Source organism: Oncorhynchus masou, chromosome 12 (assembly GCF_036934945.1).
Source record: "Oncorhynchus masou masou isolate Uvic2021 chromosome 12, UVic_Omas_1.1, whole genome shotgun sequence".
NCBI lineage: Eukaryota > Metazoa > Chordata > Actinopteri > Salmoniformes > Salmonidae > Oncorhynchus > Oncorhynchus masou.
This window is the reverse complement of record NC_088223.1, coordinates 29,433,651-29,458,039: the sequence shown is the minus strand read 5'-3', so window position 1 is coordinate 29,458,039 and position 24,389 is coordinate 29,433,651. Positions and strand designations below refer to the sequence as shown.

Below are 24,389 nucleotides of genomic sequence, written 5' to 3'. Positions count from 1 at the left end.
CAGGAGAGGTTTTTCTTGTTTTATTCCAGAGTCATGTGGCGGTCAGCTTGGAGTTCTAACCACTGCTGTTGTGTGGCAGGCCAGAACATGGCATGGGTTTAACTTTCCTTTTGTTTACATTTAGCTCTTTAACTGCTATGGATGGTTGCAGACCCTCTCAGTGAAATTACTGTTTGGCCCACCAGACATAATATTTTCTTTTAAAAATCAACGGGTAATCGACTGTTAATCGACATTGTTTTTCTTAGCGGTTGCATTAGTTTGTAAAGTGTTTCACCAACTCTTGCTTTAGGCCTGTGATAGTCAGGGGAACAGGGATGGGGACTGACATACTGGTATAGAAAGTGTTCTTATGGTTGTTCTTGCTCCTCTCTTCATACACTTTTGTGAAAGCAAAGAGTATTCTTTTTCCTTAGCATGTGTGAACACTCATTGGATTAGGCCTGCTCAGTAGGTTTGCAAGTTGTTTCTTAGGCTCGAAGTAGCTGTTCTCAGTACCTTAACGTCCGTGATTGATTGATATACTCAAAGCCAACCATGAAGTCATGGGGTGTAAGTGACAGTGACTGCCGTCTAAGGGGGCCCCTGAGTGCGGGGGCCCCTGAGTGAGTGTGTCGGTGTGTGCAGGGCTTTACAACAGAACAATAGTCTGTGTAGATCCTAGGCCATGTGGAGGATTAAATTAGCAGGACTTGTTTATCGTCTGCCCCAAGCCCATCTGTTTGAGTCCACTGTGACACACACACACACAGCACCACTATCATCAGTCCCTCCACCACCCTCAAAGGCCAAGAGTGTTCTGGCTTTCCTCTATGCAGATTAGCCATGTGCTAATTGCATTTATTTATTTTTAGGGGGAAAGAGGAAAGAAAGGAGGGAGGAGTTTCCTTAAAGCGATTGATTAGATGACTGGGCAGAGAGCAAGGGAGGGACAGTGTGAGAGTGTGGTGGAGAGGGGACAGAGTTTGGGGAGCGCTGTATATAGCCATATGAAATTTGAAATGTCTTTATTCTTTTGGAACTTCTGTGAGTGCATTGTTTACTGTACATTTTTGTCTACTTCTTGCTTTGGCAATATTAACATATGTTTCCCATGCCAATAAAGGCCTTGAATTGAAATTAAAATTCAGAGGGGCCATGCGGGGGAGAGAGAGGGAGAGAACCGTGTGGGGTAGAGCGAGAGAGAGCGGACCTTCTGGGGTAGAGAGAGGGAGGGAGAGAACCGTGTGGGGTAGAGCGAGGGAGGGAGAGTCTCTAGACTGTCATAAACCTTTGAACGTCTCCAGCCACTATCTTTTTACTGTCGTTCTAACCCAGTTTAGAAGTGAACACAATTGCACATGATCTCAGAATGCAGGCTACACAACAGCAACAAACATGCCTCTGCAAACTCATCTGACCTCACAATACAATGTCACGATACTTAGGTGCCGACACCATGTATAAATTTTCCAAACATATTGCTCACCATATGTCTGCTGTAGAGAGACGAGGGAGCATGATAAAACAAAGTTTGGGAATGCTGAAAACATGTTGGCTCACTTTTTAAAAAAAAGATGGAGAACAAGCTATAGGATGAAAAATAACGCTGTTTTGGTGCAGGTAGTGCCAACTAGCGCTAGCTAATGCTAGTTCTACCTACAGTAGCACCATTCATTTTTTGTGTGCAAATTAATAGGTTGAGACAAATATGAACATTGTAGGATTCGTTAATGGCTATTGTCAAATTTAACCATGACGAAAAAGGTAGAGGACATCAATTGATTTATGACACGTTGAAATACCAACCTTCGTGTGTCTGTAATTCTATTCAAAGCAACACGTTTCATTCAGTCACGAGACAGTTGTACAGTACTCCATAGGTGAGTTAAGGAGCAGAATGCCATAACAATCCTTGACCTCCATCCAGGAGAATGAAAAGACAAGTATCTTTCTCTCGCACACGCCGCAAGGGGATCCCCTAGGGCCTCGGACTCAGACTGGGCAGTATGTATGTGTGTGTCAGACATTTGAACAACTTCAACAATATAAGGAAATGCTTGCAACTAAACCGATCACTGAAAGAATGGTATAGATGATGGTCAGTCACCTGACTGGGGTTGGATGACACTCCTGTGAGGCTGGTAAACTAATGACTGTGATTTTGTTTTTACCTAATTTGAACGAATAAAACCATTTTAAAACGTCAAACCTGAAAGTGGTTGCAGATAGTATTTACCTTTTCTAGCCAGAGGACAGCTAGAGGGTCGTGTGGCTGGCTGCCTCTGCACATCCAGTCAGACTCCCGAGAAAGACTGGGTTAAAAGTGCGGTCACAGGAGAATAGCTCCCTGTGGTGGGGTCCTGTAATGACCCTAGGGAGTATAGTAACACACATACTCTCTGTCTGTGAACCTGGGGTAGCCCTGGAGAGAGAGGCCTGCCCTGTGGGTGACTGGGCTGGCTGGAGGTAAAATGTGGAGTGGATGAATATGTTATCTCCTTATGCTGACCCCACCCCCCATGGGACCAGTTCCCTCGCCTCTCCCACATACCGCCAGTGTCATTCATACGGTGCCAAAACGGCGTTATTAAAGCAGGAAAAGAAGAGAGGAGAGGAGCCAGTCTCTGGCCCAGGTTCAAACGTTATACAGCTGGGACCTGTTATGTTTCAGGCACACTGCCCTCTCCCTCCTCTCTGGTCTGGGCTATAAATACATTATGGTTGTCTTCCTATAACCAGGGACTGAGGTTTGATTTGGCAGGGGAAAACATGATGGATGAATAACCGTGGGAAGCAGTGAGAAGGCCTTGTGTCTGTGTTGCCCACCTGTCTTGGTGTCCAAGAGGCTCAAGCTGTTGCTGCCTGGTACTTCAAAGCATCCTCTCTCTCCACTAGCATCCCCTCTCTGATTGTATGCTGGCGGTCGCCGCCAGTGACATTTACATGAAAAGAGACAGACGTATAAGATGTATAAGAAAACAACAGGCATTGAAGTCAAATCAAGTGTTATGTCACTAGCGTAGACAACAGGTGTAGACTAAGAGGACAATGCTTTCATACGGGTCCTTTTCCAACAATGCAGATAAGAGTGGAGCAATACCAACTAGCCGCCATCAGCTCTCAGTAGTAGGGGAAACACTGCTGGTGGTATTCCACCAGTCCAATCAAACTGACGCTTCAAACACACCGACCGCTCCGTTGCATTTTTGGTACACCAGAATTACATTAATTTCCAATGAAACGCTGCGTTTGTCTTGCAGCATTGCGTTGCAGAGGCGGTTGCAGTACGTTCAGGGTGTGGTGCATACGTTGGATTTATAGAAGGTAGGCGTCAAACTGTATGCGTAGACGGCTTGACAGAAATGGTAGCAGAAGGTGAAAGTTGAACTTTTGTTGCACACATATCCAGATGATGCTGCTTACTATTTTGCACTATGACGCTGTCGGTGTGTTCAACGCATTACTGAGGCGACTGTGTGTGTTTATGTGTGTGTGTGACACGCTGCCCCAGCCATGTGGTTCCCCCCGCCACTCCACCCCAGGTGCAGCCAAGGTCAGGCTCCTCTCCCATGATGTCTCTCTTCCCTCCAGTCCTCCAGCTGAGAGGTGGGCAGGCCTCCAGCCACCACAAACAGACAGACACTTCCATTTCCTCCAGATGATTTTCCTAGGAACTTTAACACTCCCCAACGTCGGAACGTAACTTTATCCTCCCGCTGGCATTCTGATCTCCTGGGCAGTCAAATGCTCCTGGCGGAGGGATGGAGGGAGGATAGACTGGGCTCATTCATTCATGGCCAAGTTTTTTTTAGTGGGAAACTAATCCTGTTTTGTTAGCATTCTTTAGCTATACCCTCATAGGTTTCACTTTTCCCACCGGTGGCATGGCCTTGTTATGGGACCCCGGAGTGAGATCTCATGCAGTTTTTTTTTTACATTTTATTGAAAAAAATTCTAACTTAGCTTGTGTACAATTCATCACAATGTCACATTTTAATGAGTTCAGTTGGTTCAAATGATTTTATTCAGGGGTACAGTTATTGCAATGTTTGTTAAAGATGGAAATAAACATATGAATGTCTTAAGTTTGGTTTCTTACTAGCCCTCTCCCCCTCTCTCCAGCCCCCCAGCCCTATGGACCAGGCAGGGAAGATGAGAGGCCAGGGGTATGGTGGAGTCAACCCCTACTCTCAGCAGCAAGGCCAGGGGCAGGGCCCTCCTCCTCCAGGGGCTCAACAGGGTGCCTCCTACCCAGGCCAGGGCTACGGACCCCCAGGGTCTCAGAGATACCCCATGGGCATGCAGGGACGCACCCCTGGCGGCATGGGTGGCATGCAATACGGACAGCAGGTTGGTAACGTTTTTCTGTTGATCCTGGTCTTTCGCTCGCTCTCTCACGCTTTCGCTCGCTCTCTTTCTCGATCATCATACCCTCTGTCATCACACTTCCATGCAGTCACAGCTAAAATGGGTCTGTTAGTTTGATAGACAGTCGCAGGCCTGTTGGGTGTTCTAAGCACCCTGTAGAGAAGACAAGTCCTGTCTCATTGTTACCTCTCGCACAACCGCCACTTCAGGTGGGTTTGATGCAGGTCTTTTCTGCAACTCCTCGTGTTTTCTTTGAATCCTTGAGAGGGTAAGTGCCCTGCTAGACACCACACAGCTTTTGTTTTCATTTTTCCCTCACCGGACTTGCTAGGCAAGGTCAGCTGCTCTTTTGAGTTACTAGAGAACAATACAACACCAATGTGCTGTGTTGTTAGTAGAGGTCGACCGATTTATGATTTTTCAACGCCGATAACGATTTATTGGAGGACCAAAAAAAGCCGATACCGTTTAATCGGCCGATTTTTAAAATAAATAAATAAATAAAATAAATGTATTTGTAATAATGACAATTACAACAATACTGAATGAACACTTATTTTAACTCAATATAATACACCAATAAAATCAATTTAGCCTCAAATAAATAATGAAACATGTTCTATTTAGTTTAAATCATGCAAAAACAAAGTGTTGGAGAAGAAAGTAAAAGTGCTATATGTGCCATGTAAAAAAAGCTAACGTTTAAGTTCCTTGCTCAGAACATGAGAACATATGTAAGCTGGTGGTTGCTTTTAACACGAGACTTCAATATTCCAAGGTAAGAGGTTTTAGGTTGTAGTTAATATACTATTTATAGGACTATTTCTCTATACCATTTGTATTTCATAAACCTTGGACTATTGGATGTTCTTATAGGCCCTTTAGTATTGCCAGTGTAACAGTATAGCTTCCGTCCCTCTCCTAGCCCCTACCTGGGCTCAAACCAGGAACACATCAACAACCGCCAGCCTCGAAGTTACCCATCGCTCCACAAAATCCACGGCCCTTGCTGAGCAAGGAGAACAACTACTCCAAACGCTATTAGCGCGCACCCCTCTAACTAGCTAGCCATTTCACATTGGTTACAACAGCCTAATCTTGGGAGTTGATAGGCTTGAAGTCATAAACAGCTCAATGCTTGAGCTGCTGGCAAAACGCACGAAAGTGCTGTTTGAATGAATGCTTACGAGCCTGCTGCTGCCAACCATCGCTCAGTCAGACTGCTCTACTAAATATCAAATCATAGACTTAATGATAACATATTAACACACAGAAATACAAGCCTTTGGTCATTAAGTTGGTTGAATCCGGAAACTATCATTTCGAAAACGAAACGTATATTATTTCAGTGAAATACAGAACCGTTCCGTATTTTATCTAATGGGTGGCATCCCTAAGTCTAAATATTGCTGTTACATTGTACAACCTTCAATGTTATGTCATAATTACGTAACGTTCTGGCAAATTAGTTCGCAACGAGTCAGGCGGCCCAAACTACTGCATATACCCTGACACTGTTGCAGAGAAGTGACACAATTTACCTAGTTAAAAGAAATTCATGTTAGCAGGCAATATTACCTAAATATGCAGGTTTAATAATATATACTTGTGTATTGATTTTAAGAAAGGCGTTGATGTTTATGGTTAGGTACACGTTGGAGCAAAGATTGTCCTTTTTCGCAAATGCGCACCGCAACGATTATATGCAACACAGGACACACTAGATAACTACACATGGTTGATGATATTACTAGTTTAACTAGTGATTATGATTGATTGTTTTTTACAAGATAAGTTTAATGCTAGCTAGCAACTTACCCTGGCTTCTTACTGCATTTACGTAACAGGCAGTCTCCTTGTGGAGTGCAATGAGAGGCAGGTGGTTAGAGCGTTGGACTAGTTAACTGTAAGGTTGCAAGATTTAATCCCCAAGCTGACAATGTAAAAATCTGTCGTTCTGCCCCTGAACAAGGCAGTTAACCCACCGTTCCTAGGCCATCTTTGAAAATAAAAATGTGTTCTTAACTGACTTGCCTAGTTAAATAAAGGTGTTAAAAAAATGTTTTAAATAAAAAACGTCCAAATCGGTGTCCTAAAATACCGATTTCCGATTGTTATGAAAACTAGAAATCGGCCTTAATTCATTGGCCATTCCGATTTAATCGGTCGACCTCTAGTTGTAAGTGTTTTTACGTACAGGAAAGCCTCGCAAGACTACCAAGTGACTTCTTTATTTAATCTTATTTAATATAGCCTAATGTATAAAAATACATGTTATATGTTAACTGCCGAATTTGATTGTTTTTCTTAAATCAATTTATTGTATTTTGTTAATTACAGTTGAAGTCGGAAGTTTACACACACTTAGGTTGGAGTCATTAAAACCTCTTTTTCAACCACTCCACAAATGTCTTGTTAAACTATAGTTTTGGCAAGTCGGTTAGGAAATCTACTTTGTGCACGACACTACATTTTTCCAACAATTGTTTACGGACAGATTATTTCACTTAATTCACTATCACAATTCCACTAAGTTGACTGTGCCTTTTAAACAGCTTGGAAAATTACAGAAAATTATGTCATGGCTATAGAAGCTTCTGATAGGCTAGTTAACATCATTTGAGTCAATTGGACGTTTACCTGTGGATGTATTTCAAGGCCTACCTTCAAACTCAGTGGCTCTTTGCTTGACATCATGGGAAAATCAAAAGAAATCAGCCAAGACCTCAGAAAAACATTGTAGACCTCAAGTCTGGTTCACCCTTGGGAGCAATTTCCAAACGCCTGAAGGTACCACGTTCATCTGTACAAACAATAGTACGCAAGTATAAACACCATGGGACCACGCGTTCTGTCTTTTACAGATGAACGTACTTTGGTGCGAAAAGAGCAAATCAATCCCAGAACAACAGCAAAGGACCCTGTGAAGATGCTGGAGGAAACCGGTACAAAAGTATCTATATCCACAGTAAAATGAGTCCTATATCGACATAACCTGAAAGACCGCTCAGCAAGGAAGAAGCCGCTGTTACAAAACTGCAATAAAAAGCCAGACTCTCGGTTTGCAACTGCACATGGGGACAAAGATCGTACTATTTGGAGAAATGTCCTCTGGTCTGATGAAACAAAAATAGAACTGTTTGGCCATAATGACAATTATGTTTGGAGGAAAAAGGGGGAGGCTTGCAAGCCGAAGAACACCATCCCAACCGTGAAGCACAGGGGTGGCATCATCATGTTGTGAGGGTGCTTTGCTGCAGGAGGGACTGGTGCACTTCATAAAATAGATGACATCATGAGGAAGAAAATTATGTGTATATATTGAAGCAACATCTCAAGACAGGAAGTCAGGAAGTTAAAGCTTGGTCGCGAATGGATCTTCTAAAATGGACAATGACCCCAAGCATACTTCACAAAGCCCTAACCTCAATCCTATAGAAAATGTGTGGGCAGAACTGAAAAAGCGTGTGCTAGCATGGAGGCCTACAAATCTGACTTAGTTACACCAGCTCTGTCAGGAGGAATGGGCCAAAATTCACCCAACTTATTGTGGGAAGCATGTGAAAAGGCTACCTGAAACGTTTGACCCAAGTTAAACAATTTAAAGGCAATGCTACCAAATACTAATTGAGTGTATGTAAACTGCTGACCCACTGGGAATGTAATGAAAGAAATTATAGCTGAAATAAATCATTCCCTCTACTATTATTCTGACATTTCACATTCTTAAAATAAAGTGGTGATCCTAACTGACCTAAGATGGAATTTTTACTAGGATTAAATGTCAGGAATTGTGAAAAACTGAGTTGAAATGCATTCGGCTAAGGTGAGTGTACTTCCTACTTCAGCTGTATGTGTATACAGGGACCCCTGATACAGATTGTAAAGACTCTAAATCTGTGATTACATTGCTGTTTGTCCTCTCCAGATGGCCAGTTATGGGCAGCAGGGTCCAGGGGGCTACGGTCAGCAGAGCCAGGGCTACTACGGCCAGCATGGCCCCCCACCACACGCTGGTCAGCAGCAGTCCCCCTACCCCCAGCAGGTCCACACCTCCCAGGGTCAGCCCTCAGCCCAACACAGCCAGCCTGGGGCCCCCGGCCCCTATCCCCAGGGCCAAGGCCCTCCGCAGGTGGGTCCACCTCAGATCCAGCCACCCTACAACCAGGGACCGCAGGGCCAGGCCGTGCCTCAGGGTCAGGGCCCCCAGCCCAGCTACACTCAGCAGCAAGGACCCCAAGGGCAGCAGCCTCCACAGCAGCAGCTCCCCTCGCAGCAGCAAGGACCCCCCCAGCAGCAAGAAAGGGTGGCCCCTCCACAGGCCCAGCCACCCCCGGGCCATCAACAACCCCCAGGCCACCAGCCCTCTCCAGGCCACCAGCCACCCCCTAGCCATGGTGGGCAGCAGCCACCCACAGGCCATCAGCCCTCCCCAGGCCCCCAGGGCCACCACCCCTCTCCAGGTCACGGTGGACCCCCCCAGCAGCAGGGTCAGTCTCAGCAGGGCCAGCCCTCACCCTACTCCCAGACCCCACCCCTGCAGCAGTCACCCTTCCAGCGGTTTCCACCTCCACCGCAGGTAAATCACCACAACCCCGTTGAACTAAGACCTAGGCATAGCTTGGGGAGCTAACGTAAGTCGGCAGGGTTCCACGTCAGGACAATGTCTTTTGATATGGAAAAAGGAAGCGTAGGCTCCTCAGTCTACAGACGGTCATCTGTTTTTCCTCACCCTTTTTCCTCCCTCTGTCTTCAGGAGCTCTCCCAGGACTCGTTCAGCTCCCAGTCCAGTGCTCCCCCCTCCAACCAGCCCATGACTTCCACAAAGAGTGGAGCAGAGGACAGCATGCAGGGACGGCCTTCTAGCTTACCGGTGAGCCCTCCCAAGACATTAACGGTCTGTCACTCAACACACACGTACACACATTCTATCATTCTACCACTACAACAAACACTACCTCCCTGACTGTCAACTCAGCAGACCTCTTTCCCAGCACCTTATTTTAGCATATCCACCTCCTCCGGCCCAGCCCCCTCTGTTGGACTGGCTGCTGGCTGAGTTGACCTTGACTGTTCATATGGTAATAAGCTGGAACACAAACACGCACACACACACGTCACGGTCTTTATAGACTCTCTCCTGGGTTGACAGTTATTCTGACGTGAGCGTTCCCTTCACACTGCAGGGAGGAGCGGTGAATCAGGTCTCTGAGAGGAGAGGTAAGGAGAAAGGGCAGGTTGGTGGAGCTGTGGGACGAACAGAGTTGAGTTGAGTTGAGTAAAAGGCCACATTTACTGAAGCACAATTAACCTGTCTCGAGAAGCAGGTGAAAACATGTTCATGAGGTAAATAAAAAGTGATTTATATTTGATATTTTTCACTTTGAAATTGACCTTTTATTTCACCCCTAATTAATTAGCAAATGCTAATTCAAAGATACCGGATTATGAAAGGAAAGGGTTTTGAACTTTCACTACTTCTCTCTCTGTGTGAAAAAGCGTACCACTCCAGTTGAAGTCAGTATCTGTGGTTGTTTATAGGTTGAGACAGAGAACACATATGACCTCATTCACGGCGGCAGGGATAGAAGGTGAAAAATTAGATCGTTAATGAGATATAATGAAAGTGAGGGAGAGAAGGGGAGCGATTGAGCAACACGCACTAAGGATGTGTTTCCCTCTCTTATTTATCCTATTTATTTATCTCGGGACTCAGCCATTGGCCAAGGAGGTTGTGTTTCCTGGGGATTCCCCCCATCGGCTGTGTGTGATTGGCTATGAGAGCCATTCATCTGGCAGAGGTCTGGACAAGCAGATTCCACATTGCCTGCCGCCCCCTCCTCCCCCTACCTTCCCCGTGGAGTGCACATGACAGAGTGTGCAGATTAGTCCCGCCAACTTTAGCCATGCTGCCTTTCAGCCTGCCACACACACACACACACACACACACACACGGCTGGCTGGCTGGCTGGCTAACACCTCAGCCAGAACAGTGGAGATACAACACTGATCGCCTCAGCCATATCATAAAGCCAGTGTTGCCTTAGCCAATGCCAAATGATAGCCCAACCAGAACAGAGCACATTGCATAATTATAAACCATCAATGTCAGGTAGGTAGCTTTAGAACAGCTTAGGTCTACTGCCTTTTGAAATGAAACTTTTGAAAAACTTAATTGTTCACACAATGTGGACATTCCCATTTGGTTTCACCATAAGATGTATGGTGAATTGATTTAACTTTAGCAAGGCAACACCTCCTCAGCCATTGTACGAGCAGACTGGTCTGCTTGATCCAGGTGCTGACAACCAGTGTTTCTGTCTGCTGCATATTCCTGTGGGAGTTCACAAGACTAACTGACAGACTGTAGTCAAGCCCTGGTAGCACAGCAACAACCAGCATGAGAAAATGGAAAAACAGCCAGGCAGCAGGTTGAAACCAGACGGGCGAGTTGAACTGGTTCCTCGTTTGTTTTCAGCCAGGTTGCTAACGGAACTGCAGACACACTCTCTCTCTCTCGCTCGCTCTGTGTTCAACATACTGTGTTGTTACACATTCCGCACTCTTCTTTTAATAAGGTTTTTATTTGACACCATGTTATCAGATCTTCAACCAAAACCTAATATTAGATTATGGGAACATTTCTGAACAAATAACACATTGTTGATACTTATTTTATTTATTTAATTAACAAAGTTGTGGCACCACCCGATGCCCCAGTGTGAAAAGTAATTTCCCCCTTATACCCAATAACTGGTTGTGTTACCTTTTAGCTGGCAATGACTGCAACCAAATGCTTCCTGTAGTTGTTGATCAGTCTCACATCGCTGTGGAGGAATTTTGGTCCGCTTTTCCATGCAGAACTGCTTTAACACGGCGACATGTGGGTTTTCAAGCATGAACTGCTCGTTGCAGGTCCTGCAGCAACAGGTCTGGATTTTGACTAGGCCATTCCAAAACTTTTGTTTGCATTTCAGCCATTCTCATGTAGACTTTGTGTTTTGTATCATTGTCTTCACTTCAGCTAAGACAGATGGCCTGACATTCTCTGATGCAGAGCAGAATTCGTGGTTCTTTCAGTGATGGCAAGTCGTCCAGGCCCACAGGCAGCAAAGCATCCCCAAAACCATCACACTACCACCACCATGCCTGACTGTTGATATGAGTTCATTTCTGTGGAATGCAGTTTTTGTTTTTCACCAGACATAACGGGAACCATGTCGTCCAATAAGTTCCACTTTTGACTTCCAGGAGTCTTCACGATCATCCAGGTGCTCCCAGGTGCTTTTTGACAAACTTCAGCTGACTTTTTGGACTACTTGGGTCCTGTCATGCATCAAGACCATGATCCAAAACACAAGCAAGTCTACATGCAAATGTATAAAAGCAACAAAATTTTAGTTTTGTAATGGCCTAGCCAATGTCCTGACGTAAACCCAAGATGACCACGGGGTGAGGTCGTCTGGGGACTCTTTCCAGGCCGTGAGAGAGAGGATTTAACCCTGCTTAGGTGGCTCTGACCCTGGGTCATCTAGGCATCGGCTTGGCCTCGGGTTGGCTCCAGGCAGAGACATACAGGGGTCAGGGGGTCACTACTGTAGGAGCATAAGTTGAAGTCCTCTGGGTTATATGGATATTGTAATATCATTTACAAGGCCCATAGTTGACACATAAAACCCCAGACCTACACACAACACTGTATGTGTGTCTGTCACTGTGTGTGTGTCTGTCACTGTGTGTGTGTCTGTCACTGTGTGTGTGTCTGTCACTGTGTGTGTGTCTGTCACTGTGTGTGTGTCTGTCACTGTGTGTGTGTCTGTCACTGTGTGTGTGTGTGTGTGTCTGTCACTGTGTGTGTGTGTGTGTGTCTGTCACTGTGTGTGTGTGTGTGTGTCTGTCACTGTGTGTGTGTGTGTGTGTGTGTCTGTCACTGTGTGTGTGTGTGTGTGTCTGTCACTGTGTGTGTGTGTGTGTGTGTCTGTCACTGTGTGTGTGTGTGTGTGTGTCTGTCACTGTGTGTGTGTCTGTCACTGTGTGTGTGTGTGTGTCTGTCACTGTGTGTGTGTGTGTGTCTGTCACTGTGTGTGTGTGTGTGTCTGTCACTGTGTGTGTGTCTGTCACTGTGTGTGTGTCTGTCACTGTGTGTGTGTCTGTCACTGTGTGTGTGTCTGTCACTGTGTAGAGGGGGAGGGTAGCGGTCTCAGTGTTGTCAATGTCAGGCAGTTCTTTCACTTTCCCTGGAAGTGACACTTCCTCTCCATGTCAGCCCTCTGTGGGAATGGGAAAGTCTACCCCCTCTTTCTTTTTTAATCTTCTCCTTGCCCTCTGAGAGTTTCTTTTGTACCCCTCTCCCAACGTGGGGCTAATCCCACTGACACTCCCACTGGTCTTGGTCTTTTGCCCCCGCTGCTAAGGATCCTAAGGACTCGGTGTGTGGGCACTGACTGACTGAAAGAGCTCTGGACTAGAGAGAGGAGGAGCGAGAGAGGGGAAGGTCACATGTTGGTCATACACTCGCTCTCTGTTGTTTTTCCGCCCTCTCTTTTCATCCCTCCCTTCCGCTTTTCCCCTTTTCTCATTAACAAGCGTTTCATCCGAAGTAGTTGATTCAGAACTTATACGATTCAGGGTCTGTGTTGTCCAGCGTGTTTGTGTGCAAGAGGAAAGCCCAATTGTGCCCCACCCTTAGATTCCTTCACACAGGAACTTGTGGCTTGCATCACTGTTAGCGGACCAACCCCATCTCCCAAACAGCCCCCATGACCTATAGTGTATGTTCCAAGTTCTCTCTACTCTTCTGCAGCAGTGCAGCTTGTTTGTGCGACACAGCTCTGGCGCATTCTGCCTAGCTAGGCCGGACCACTTTTTCTCTCTCACCCTACTCAGCCCCAACCTTTCTTTTGGCTTTTGTTGGTTTGGCCAATTTTTTAAAAATTTGAATAGTAGGCAATGTAACCAATCACAACCCTTCTTTTACATCATTGCAAATCGATTATACACATTCACTCTGTTGGTAATGCAGACAAATCCGATCATAACTCTAAAGGTAGCAGAGAGCCTACTATGGAACTTCAATTAGCCCGTAGATTATATTATGTCCAACAAGATGTTGAAACATTTACCCATTCAGAATGTCCATATTTTCAATAAATGAATGTTTTTTTAAAATTGAAATCAAAATACTACTCTTATTACAGAACAAATGATTATTTTACAATGACGGCCAAACCCTCCCCTAAACCGGACGATGCTGGGCCAATTGTCCCCTATGGGACTCCCGATCACCGCCGGTTGTGATACAGCCCGGGATCGAACCAGGGTCTGTAGTGACGCCTCTTGCACTGAGCACTTAGACCGCTGCGCCACTCGGGAGTCCATACAAAGCTTCATATGACACTTTGCTTTGTAGCACGTACTCCATAAAACATGGAGTCTTATTAAAGGAGGCCCCGGTAATGCCAAAATGTCATACATATGCTGATGTTGATTATTTCTATATTATGCTTTTAGATACAAATGTCAACAATCCTTCCTCCAAAGGACCATTCTATAGATGAAATGTTGTGATCATAGTCTTTTTTGTCCTGGTTTTGTAAGGAATCGCCCTCTGTCTCTGTGTGTGTAAATCAGCTTCGGCTCAGCCTTATTTTGCGAACCTCTCTCTCTCTGCTCTGCCTGTCGTTGCAGTATTCAGTGTCCTGGGCGTATTTCCTGTTGCTATTCTGGGGCCAGAGCTTCCTGTGCCCACGTGTCTTATTCAGATTCCTGGGTTGACTGCCTCTCTCGGTTTCTCTACTCTTTTTCTCTCACCCCCCTCTGCTCCCTCTCATTCTCTCTCTCTCGTACGTACATGATTTTTAATTAATGTACTTGAGAAAATTCAATCTGCTGATAATGTATTGTTTGAATTTGCCTCAGTGAATTGTTTTGGAGCTGGCTAACCCAGTCTGCTTTTTGCTCTTGTGCGCACATACGCGCACACTCTCTCACACACTTTCTCACACACTCTCTCACACAAGCACGCCCCTCCCCCCTCCATTTCTGCTAGGCTGAGCTAGTTTTTCAGCACAAAGGCAGTGGCTGACTGCAGCACTGTCTCCTCTCTGCTCCCTCTTTCTCTGTGGTGGTTGCTTGGATAGGGGGATTTTAGATGCACCAAAACAGCTCATTAAATTTTAAGTAATGCTCTTTTAGATTAAACCACCTTTTGTTGTTCTGCTCTGAGAAACGGTGGTTGGGTCAGTTAGTGAAGGGCTTTGGCAGCGCCCTCTAGTCTACTTTGGGTTGTTGCTGGGTGTCTGTCGTCGGTGGGAGGGGCGTTGCTCTGGAGAACAAGGCAGAGAAGCAAGCAGTCTGAATCAAATAAAATCACATTTTATTTGTCACATGCACCGAATACAACCGGTGTAGACTTTACTGTGAAATGCTTGCTTATGAGCTCTTCCCAACGATGCAGTTTTAAAAATAAAATGGTAACCCATGGAATAAAATAAAATACACAAGAATGAAGCTATATACAGGGAATACCATATTAGTGTTTAGAGGTAGATGGGTACATGAAAGCAGGTTAAAGTGACTAGGCATCAGGATAGATAATAAGAGTAAAATCAAGAACAGAGTAGCAGCAGTATATGATGAGTCTAAAAGTGTGTGTATGTATTTATGTATGTAGTGAATGTGTGTGGGAGTGTGTAGGTAGGTATGTATGTGTACCAGTTAAATAAATCCAAATATATTTTAGATTCTTCAAAGTAGCCACCCTTTGCCTTGACTGCTTTGCACAGTCTTTGCATTCTCTCAACCAGCTTCATGTGGAATGCTTTTCCAACAGTCTAGAAGGAGTTCCCACATATGCTGACCACTTGTTGGCTGCTTTTACATTTACATTTACATTTAAGTCATTTAGCAGACGCTCTTATCCAGAGCAACTTACAAAAACTTTTCCAACTCATCCCAAACTATCTCAATTGGGTTGAGGTTGGGGGATTGTGGAGGCCATGTCATCTGATGCAGCACTCCATCACTCTCCTTGGTCAAATAGCCCGTACACCGCCTGGAGGTGTGTTGGATCATTGTCCTGTTGAAAAACAAATGATAGGCCCACTAAGCGCAAACCAGATGGGATGGCATATCGCTGGAGAATGCTGTGGTCGCCATGCTGGTTAACTGTGCCTCGAATTCTAGATAAAAACCAGCAAAGCACCATCATACCTCCTCCTCCATGCTTCATGGTGGGAAACACACATGTGGAGATCATCCGTTCACCTACTCTGCGTCTCACAAAGACACGGCGCTGGAACCAAAAATCTCAAAATTGGACTCGTCAGACCAAAGGACAGATTTCCACCGGTCTAATGTCCGTTGCTCATGTTTCTTGGCCCAAGCAAGTCTCTTCTTATTACTGGTGTCCTTTAGTAGTGGTTTCTTTGCAGTAATTCGACCATGAAGGCCTGATTCACACAGTCTCTGAACAGGTGATGGTGAGACGTGTCTGTTACTTGAACACTCTGAAGCATTTATTTGGGCTCCAATCTGTGGTGCAGTTAACATTAATTAACTTATTCTCTGCAGCAGAGGTATCTCTGGGTCTTTCATTCCTTTGGCCTTCCTCATAAAATCCAGTTTCATCATAATGCTTGATGGTTTTTGCGACTGCACTTGAAGAAACTTTCATAGTTCTTAATTTTCCGAATTGACTGCCCTTCATGTCTTAAAGTAATGATGGACTGTCATTTCTCTTTGCATATTTGAGCTGTTGGTCTTTTACCAAATAACCTTATCTTCTGTATACCAACCCTACCTTGTTGCAACGCAACTTAATAGCTCAAACGCATTAAGCAGGAAAGAAATTCCACATATTAACTTAAGGCACACCTGTTATTGAAATGCATTCCAGGTGACTGCCTCCTGAAGCTGGTTGAAAGAATGCCAAGAGTGTGCAAAGCTGTCATCAAGGCAAAGGGTGGCTACTTTGAAGAATCTCAAAAATAAAATAGATTTTGATTTGTTTAACACTTTTTTTAGTTGGTTACGGTGTTATTTCATAGTTTTGATGTCTTCACTACAATGTAGAAAATAGTAAAAACAAAGACAAACTCTTGAGTGAGTAGGTGTGTCCAAACTTTTGACTGGTAGTGTGTATAAATGTATGTGTGTATGTATAACACACACTACCGTTAAACATTTGGGGTCACTTAGAAATGTCCTTGTTTTTGAAAGAAAATCCATTTTTTTGTCCATTTTAAAATAACAACATCAATTTGATCAAAAATACACTGTAGACATGGTTAATGTTGTAAATGACCTATTGTAGCTTGAAACGGCAGATTTTTTTTATTTTTTTTAAGTAAAGAAATATCTACATAGGCATACAGAGGCCCATTATCAGCAACCATCACTCCTGTGTTCCAATGGCACGTTGTTAGCTAATCCAAGTTTATCATTTTAAAAGGCTAATTGATCATTAGGAAACGCTTTTGCAATTATGTTAGCACAGTTGAAATGTGTTGTGCTGATTTAACCTCTCTGGGATATGTGGGACGGTAGAGGAGTCACAAAAAGCAGAAATAGAGATAAAAGTAATCAGGAATCCCAGTTCCACAATAGATGTTTGATTTGTTCGATAAAGTCCATTTATGTCCAAATACCTCCTTTTTGTTCGCGCGTTTAGTACACAATCCAAACTCACGAGGTGCGGGCAGGTTCAGACGAAATGTCATATTACTGTTCGTAGAAACATGTCAAACGATGTATAGAATCGATCTTTAGGATGTTTTTAACATAAATCTTCAATAATGTTCCAACTGGAGAATTCCTTTGTCTGTAGAAATGCGATGGAATGCAGGTCGCTCTCACGTGAGCATGCGTGATCAGCTCATGCCACTCTGGCAGAGCCCTGAGTCAATCATCTCTTATTCCCCCCCTCCTTCACAGTAGAAGCATCAAACAAGGTTCTAAAGACTGTTGACATCTAGTGGAAGCCTTAGGAAGTGCAATATGACCCCATAGATGCTGTATATTTGATAGGCAATGACTTGAAACACTACAAACCTTAGATTTCCTACTTCCTGGTTGGATTTTTTCTCAGGTTTTTGCCTGCCGTACGAGTTCTGTTATACTCAGATATTATTCAAACAATTTTAGAAACTTTAGTGTTTTCTATCCAAATCTACGAATCATATGCATATTAGCAACTGGGCCTGAGTAGCAGGCAGTTTACTCTGGGCACCTTATTCATCCAAGCTACTCAATACTGCCCCCCAGTCCCAAAGAAGTTAAAGAAGCAATAAAACTGGCCTTCTTTAGACTAGTTGTGTATCTGGAGCATCAGCATTTGTGGGTTTGGTTACAGGCTGAAAATGGCCAGAAACAAAGAACTTACTTCTGAAACTTGTCAGTCTATTCTTGTTCTGAGAAATGAAGGCTATTCCATGTGAGAATTTGCCAAGAAACTGAATATCTCGTACAACGCTGTGTACTACTCCCTTCACAGAACAGCGCAAACTGTCTCTAACTAGAACAGAATGAGTGCGAGGCCCTGGTGCACAACTGAGCAAGAGGACAAGTACATTTGTGTCTAGTTTGAGAAGAGGACGCCTCCCAAGTCCTCAACTGGCAGTTTCATTAAAATGTACCCGCAAAACACCAGTCTCAACTTCAACAGTGAAGAGGCGACTCCGGGATGCTGGCCTGCAAAAAAAACAAAGAACGGAATTACCTGAAGTATTTAGACCCTTTGCTATAAAACTTGAAATTGAGCTCAGGTGCATCCTATTTCCATTGATCATCCTTGATGTTTCTACAACTTGATTGGAGTTCACCTGTGGTAAAGTCAATTGATTGGAGGTGACCAAGAACCTGATGGTCACTCTGACAGAGCTCCTGAGTTCCTCTGTGGAGATGGTTGTCCTTCTGAAAGGTCCTCCCATCTCTGCAGCACTCCACCAATCAGGCCTTTATGGTAGAGTGGCCAGACGGAAGCCACTCCTCAGTAAAAGGCACATGACAGACCGCTTGGAGTTTGCCAAAAGAAACGTTAAGACTCTAACTATGAGAAACAAGATTCTCTATGATGAATCCAAGATTGAACCTTTTGGCCTGATTACCAAGCGTCATGCATGGAGGAAACCTTGCACCATTCCTACGGTGAAGCATGGGGATGGCAGCATCATGCAGTGGGGATGTTTTTCAGTGGCAGGGACTGGGAGACTAGTCAGGATTGAGGGAAAAATGAAAGGAGCAAAGTACAGAGATCCTTGATGAACACCTGTTCCAGAGCGCTCAGGACCTCAGACTGGGGCGAAGGCATCGTGCCATGTCCTTGAGTGGGCTAGCCAGAGCCCAGATATCTTTGGAGAGACCTGAAAAAAGCTGTGCAGCGACACTCCCCATCCAACCTGACCAAGCTTGAGAGGATCTGTCGAGAAGAATGGGAGAAACTCCCCCAAATACAGGTGTGTCAAGCTTGTAGCGTCATACCTTTAGGCTGTAATCGCTAATGTAAGTGCTGAGTAAGAGGTCTGAATACTAATGTAAATGTAATATTTCAGTTCTTTTTTTAATTTTATAAATGTGCTAACATTTCTTAACCTGTTTTTGCTTTGGTATTGTGTAGGTTGTTAATGGGAAAAATGATTTAATCAATTTTAGAATAAGGCTGTAATGTAACAAAATATGTAAAGGTGAAGGGGTGTGAATCATTTCTGAATGTACTGTATAGTCTAGTGAGTTTTTTGTAGCGTCAGTGCAAATAATTTGGGTACCATTAATTGACTATTTAGCAATCTTGTGAGTTCGGGTTAGAAGCTGTTTCGGAGCCTGTTGGTCCGAGAGCTGATGCGCCGTTGCCGTTTACCGTATGGTAGCAGAGTGACCAGTCTGTGGCTTGGGTGGCTAGAGTCTTTGGTAAGTTTTCGGGCCTTCCTCTGACACCGCCTGATATAGAGTTTCTGGATGGCAGGGAGCCCTGCCCCAGTGATGTACTGGGCAGTCCGCACCACCCTCTGTAGTGCTTTGCTGTCAAGGGCGGTGCAATTGCCATACCAAGCAGTGATGCAGCCAGTCAAGATGCTCAGCCCCTGGTATCAGACAGGCTGTTGTTCCTCCCTCACAGCCCCCAGAACAGCCCCTGGTATCAGACAGGCTGTTGTTCCTCCCTCACAGCCCCCAGATCAACCCCTGGTATCAGACAGGCTGTTGTTCCTCCCTCACAGCCCCCAGATCAACCCCTGGTATCAGACAGGCTGTTGTTCCTCCCTCACAGCACCCAGATCAGCCCCTGGTATCAGACAGGCTGTTGTTCCTCCCTCACAGCCCCCAGATCAGCCCCTGGTATCAGACAGGCTGTTGTTCCTCCCTCACAGCCCCCAGATCAACCCCTGGTATCAGACAGGCTGTTGTTCCTCCCTCACAGCACCCAGATCAGCCCCTGGTATCAGACAGGCTGTTGTTCCTCCCTCACAGCCCCCAGATCAGCCCCTGGTATCAGGCAGGCTAGGCAGACCCCGGTCCCTCCCTCCCAGCCCCTCCTATCCCAGCACCCATCACCCAGGACAGGGCAGCTGCCTGCCTCACTGGGGCATCTGTGCAGAGCTTTGGGATTCTCCTCTTCCATTGTGATATGTACAAAAGCCCCCCCCCCCCACACACACACACACACACACACACACACACACACACAAACACCCTAGCCCCGTTATTCACAGCAGTTAGACCCCCCCCCCCCTGCACAGGCTGCTGCAGTGTGTGTTACTACCAGTAGATAACCTCAATGTTCAGGTGTTGAATGTTTACAAACCCATCTAGTTAGGTAGACAATATTTTCATGACTAAACATTTGACCCATCCGTGCTCTTAAGCATAATCATCTAGATTTCTGAAAAGAACACCTGAGCAATATTGATTTAGTTTATTATGCTGTTAAAAAAACTGGATAGCAGTCTGTTACCTTTTTATACGATGTCCCCTTCCCACGTTGCCTCCTCTACCTTTTCCATTAATTACAATCCCCATATGGTGTTCTGTATTAAGTAGCAGGCTAATGTTGCTCTCGGGGGAGATGGGACTGGGAAGGGACTAGGTCTGTAGAGGGAACATACCTTTTAGATTAGGAGGGGTTCCGAGTGGCGTGTGCTAGGGGAGAGAACAGCATCTAGGTTTGGGGTATACTGCCTTACATTTGGCTCTGCTGCCCTACCTGCCTTCAGGGCAGAGACTAGCGGGTGGAATGATTTTCATTTAAATGTAATCAATTATCCCCCACGCTCTTACATTGCTTGGATATTAGGGTATTCTACGATGGTTTCAGTCTAAGACCACAGTAATGCTTTGTAGTCGATTCTATAGCGCTGTGTGTATGGTTGGCTTTATGTTGTGTAAGGTACCATTGGTGGTAGTGAGCTTCTCATTCTGCAGCCTTGTGTTTCTGAAACTGTAATGGCTGCTGTGCTGTATGAGGCTGGGGCCTGCCTCTTCTCCTCTCTCTTCTCTTCTACTCCTCTCTCCCTCTGTTTCTCCACTGTGGGATGGGAGTGCCCCCTTATGGTTGAGCTCTGCCTAGCCAACCCAGAGCTGGGGAGCTGACGCTGTGGTTCTCCATCTCTACACCCACACTGAGTAACCCAGAACACTCTAACCTACCCTGGCCCTGCATGCAGGGAACATTCCTAACCCTCTCCTCTGACCATGGATGGTCATCTCCCCTCCCCCACTTCTCCTGTTCAACTCTCCTGTTCAACTGTATTCAACTGTCTGTATGTTCAGATGTTACGAGGGTCTATGGTGAAGCCACATACTCACAGAATGCAAAATGGTCCCCAACAACTACTGAACGAAAGGCAAATATGAAAATAGGTATTTGTTGTCATATTAAACCTATAAAATGGCTGCAGTGCAGTCGTCATTTGACTACCATGCATCTGAGTCCAGGTAGTGGATATGCACTGAAGCAGTGGGGAGAAACAACACTGGAAGTGAAATCAGGTGAGATGTTGTTTTAATAGTGAAATGGGGTCTTTGGAAAAATAATTTCATCTCTTCTGAGAAGATCAGAGACGCACAGTACCATAGCAAGCAGGCATTACCCATAGTAACCGGAGGTAATGTACGATTTAGTGTTCAGTTAGTAGAGCAGTACTATAACTGATGAAAACATAATGCAAAGCTGGGAGGAAGAGGATGGCTTTGGTTTATTTGAGCTTCTTGTAACAATGACGCCACTTCTTGTAGTAGCTGACTGCAGCGTGACCCCTATAGGCTCACAGGGAGGCCAGAGGGGAGGGGCGGTGTCTGCACTAATGTGTTAATGTGTCAACACACGTGGAGTATGGTTACCATGGCAGCCCCAGAGATGCAGCAAGCTTTTTTTCTTCTTCTTTCTCCCCCTCACCCATCCCCCTCCCCTCACCCATCCCCCTCCCCTCACCTCTCTGGAGAGGATGACGGAGCATATGTGCAGACGTACGTGTTCCTATGCCCTATCTACTGTCTCTGTGTGTATTATCCCCAAAGCCTGTTTCTCTGTGTGTACTGAAGTCTGAGAACAGAACCTGGCAGGCAGTGAGTGGGTGAGCAAGCAAGCCAGAGGGAAATGGAGAGAGGGGGGTGTTATTGAGAGTGGGTGACAGTGAGCTGAACTCTTCCAGGACCACCAGCCCACTAGTCCCCAGATCATGTTACACTGCTGTCCCTGACCCGGTCACAGCCTAGCCACCTGATAGCAGCTAGGTTACTGACTGACTGGTGATGTCACAGCACACTCACACTAACCACTGTCCTTCCCCTACTTTCTGCTTCTCATGGGCTGTGTCGAAAATACACTACTTTTGAACTGCGCCCCATAGAGCTTTGGTCAAAAGTAGTGCACTCAATAAGGAATAACGTGCCATTTTGGACTGTAGTGTAGACTAATGTTCTGGAGTTTAGCCTGATTGATTCACTGAAGTAATCTGCAAATGGAATACATTAGACGGTAGAGTGGATGGGAACAGGAGACTGTAGCTGTATGGCTATGCTAGTGGCTGCTTTAGAAACAACATGGATACTTACTATAAGACTATGAAAATTGGGTCAAATGATCTTCTAAGACTGGACCTTAGGAATTAATTATTTTATATATATTTTTTTACATTTTTGTCTCTAGAATTTTAGATTTCGTTTTACAAGTGCTTTTCTATTTTAGTCGGGGTGTTTTCTTGTTTTAAAAGATGGAATCAAGCTCTATGGAAGTTCCCATGTTAGCTTGAAACACAAAATGGCTGCCACCGAGCAGAGGGGGAGATGGTGCTATAGAGGAGCTGCAGCACTGGCTTCCACTCTCTCTCTCTCACCCACGTTGCGCTAGCTTAGCCTTAGTACGTAACATATGTGGATTGTTGTCAGGGCTCTGATAGGGGTCTGTTTTCTATTTCTGGGTCATTTCTATTCAATAGTCTTTTCCCCCAGCCCTTCTGTACTGCACCATCCTCTCTCTACTCTCCCTCATTCTCCATCCCTCTCTCTATCTCTCTATCTTTCTCTGTGATGAGTAGCCATCTGGTGAATGGAAGCAGTAGGTAGTGCTGCCACCCCCCTGTTAAGCTCTCTCTCTCCTCTCTCCTCTCTCTCTCTGTGTGTCCAGGCAGCCAGCAGATCTGTGCAGTCAGCACAACTGAACAGGACAGAACAGAGCCTGGCTCTCGCTCTCTCTCGCTCTCGCTGCTGCTGCTAATATCGAGTTGGGGGGAAAAAAATCAATGACTGGCTGCGGAGTGGGAGTAGTATAGCTAGGCGGAGGCTCTGTGTGTGTACACAGCATTGGCTGTATCCAGGGATCACAGCTGACAGTTTTGGTTGGGGGAGATTATTGGGGAATTTTAAAGAGGTTGTTTGCGCGTCGTGCACAATAACTGGTTATTCAGTTCTCTCGCTAAGCTCCACACTGGTAGGACCATACATCGTGTCACATTCAGTGTCTCCCTTCCCATTTTCCCAGGTACTTTTCTTGGTGTAGCCTAATTTTCTCTGGTAAAATGCAAGACGTTAGGAAATGTAGCATTCTTTCTATGTTAAACATTAGACATATGAAGGCCGCGCATTATTTTAGTGAGCAAGACCTTGCTGTTCCATTGTAAGATCATTTAGTTGTGTGGCTGCTAGCCAAATAGCGTTGCACTTCTGTTGTCATTTGATGGAAATGAAGCTATTTTGTGCCGAATGTGTTGCACTAATGTATTTTCTGTGAAGGAAAACTATAGTTGCACATCCCTGATCACTCTGAAGAAGATAAACATTGTTGACTTTCAATATAAAACTCAGGTGAAATGGTTTAAAATGCTGATTTCCAAACTCTAACGTGACCGCTGTTTCCTGGTCTTGCTGAGTTTCTCTATAGTCCTGATGCCTGTCTATTTAGAGTGAGCTCCAAAAGTATTGGGACTGTGACACATTTTTTGTTGTTTTGGCTCCGTACTCCAGAACTTTGGATTTGAAATTATACAATGACTATGTGGTTAACGTGCAGACTGTCAGCTTTACATTTGAGGTATTTTCATCTATATCTGGTAAACCGTTTAGAAATTACAGCCCTTTTTGTACATAGCCCCCCATTTTAGAGGACCAAAAAATTGGGACAATTTAATTTGTGTATTAAAGCACTAATAAGTTTAGTATTTAGTCCCATATTCATTGCATGCAATGACTACATCAAGCTTGTGACTACAAATGTGTTGGATACATTTGCTGTTTGTTTTGGTTTTGGTAACATTTACTCCTGAGGTGCTGACCTGTTGCACCCTCGACATCCACTGTGATTATTATTATTTGACCCTGCTGGTCCTCTGAGCATTTGAACATCTTGGCCATGTTCTGTTATAATCTCCACCCGGCACAGCCAGAAGAGGACTGGCCACCCCACATAGCCTGGTTCCTCTCTAGGTTTCTTCCTAGGTTCTGGTTTTCTATGGAGTTTTTCCTAGCCACCGTGCTTCTACACCTGCATTGCTTGCTGTTTGGGGTTTTAGGCTGGGTTTCTGTACAGCACTTTGAGACATCAGCTGATGTAA

At 45.1% G+C, this 24,389-nt stretch overlaps 1 protein-coding gene across 2 annotated transcripts in view; it reads left to right on the top strand.

The window, feature by feature from the left end:
• The window catches only part of arid1ab (AT-rich interactive domain 1Ab), a 53,172-nt gene that overhangs the window by 10,199 nt on the left and 18,584 nt on the right, over positions 1-24,389 (top strand). For both annotated transcript variants that reach the window (XM_064980145.1, XM_064980144.1), the window contains exons 2-4: positions 4,105-4,332; positions 8,279-8,929; positions 9,107-9,223. In XM_064980145.1, coding sequence (XP_064836217.1) covers positions 4,105-4,332; positions 8,279-8,929; positions 9,107-9,223 — 996 coding nt within the window. The remainder of the gene's footprint in view (positions 1-4,104; positions 4,333-8,278; positions 8,930-9,106; positions 9,224-24,389) is intronic.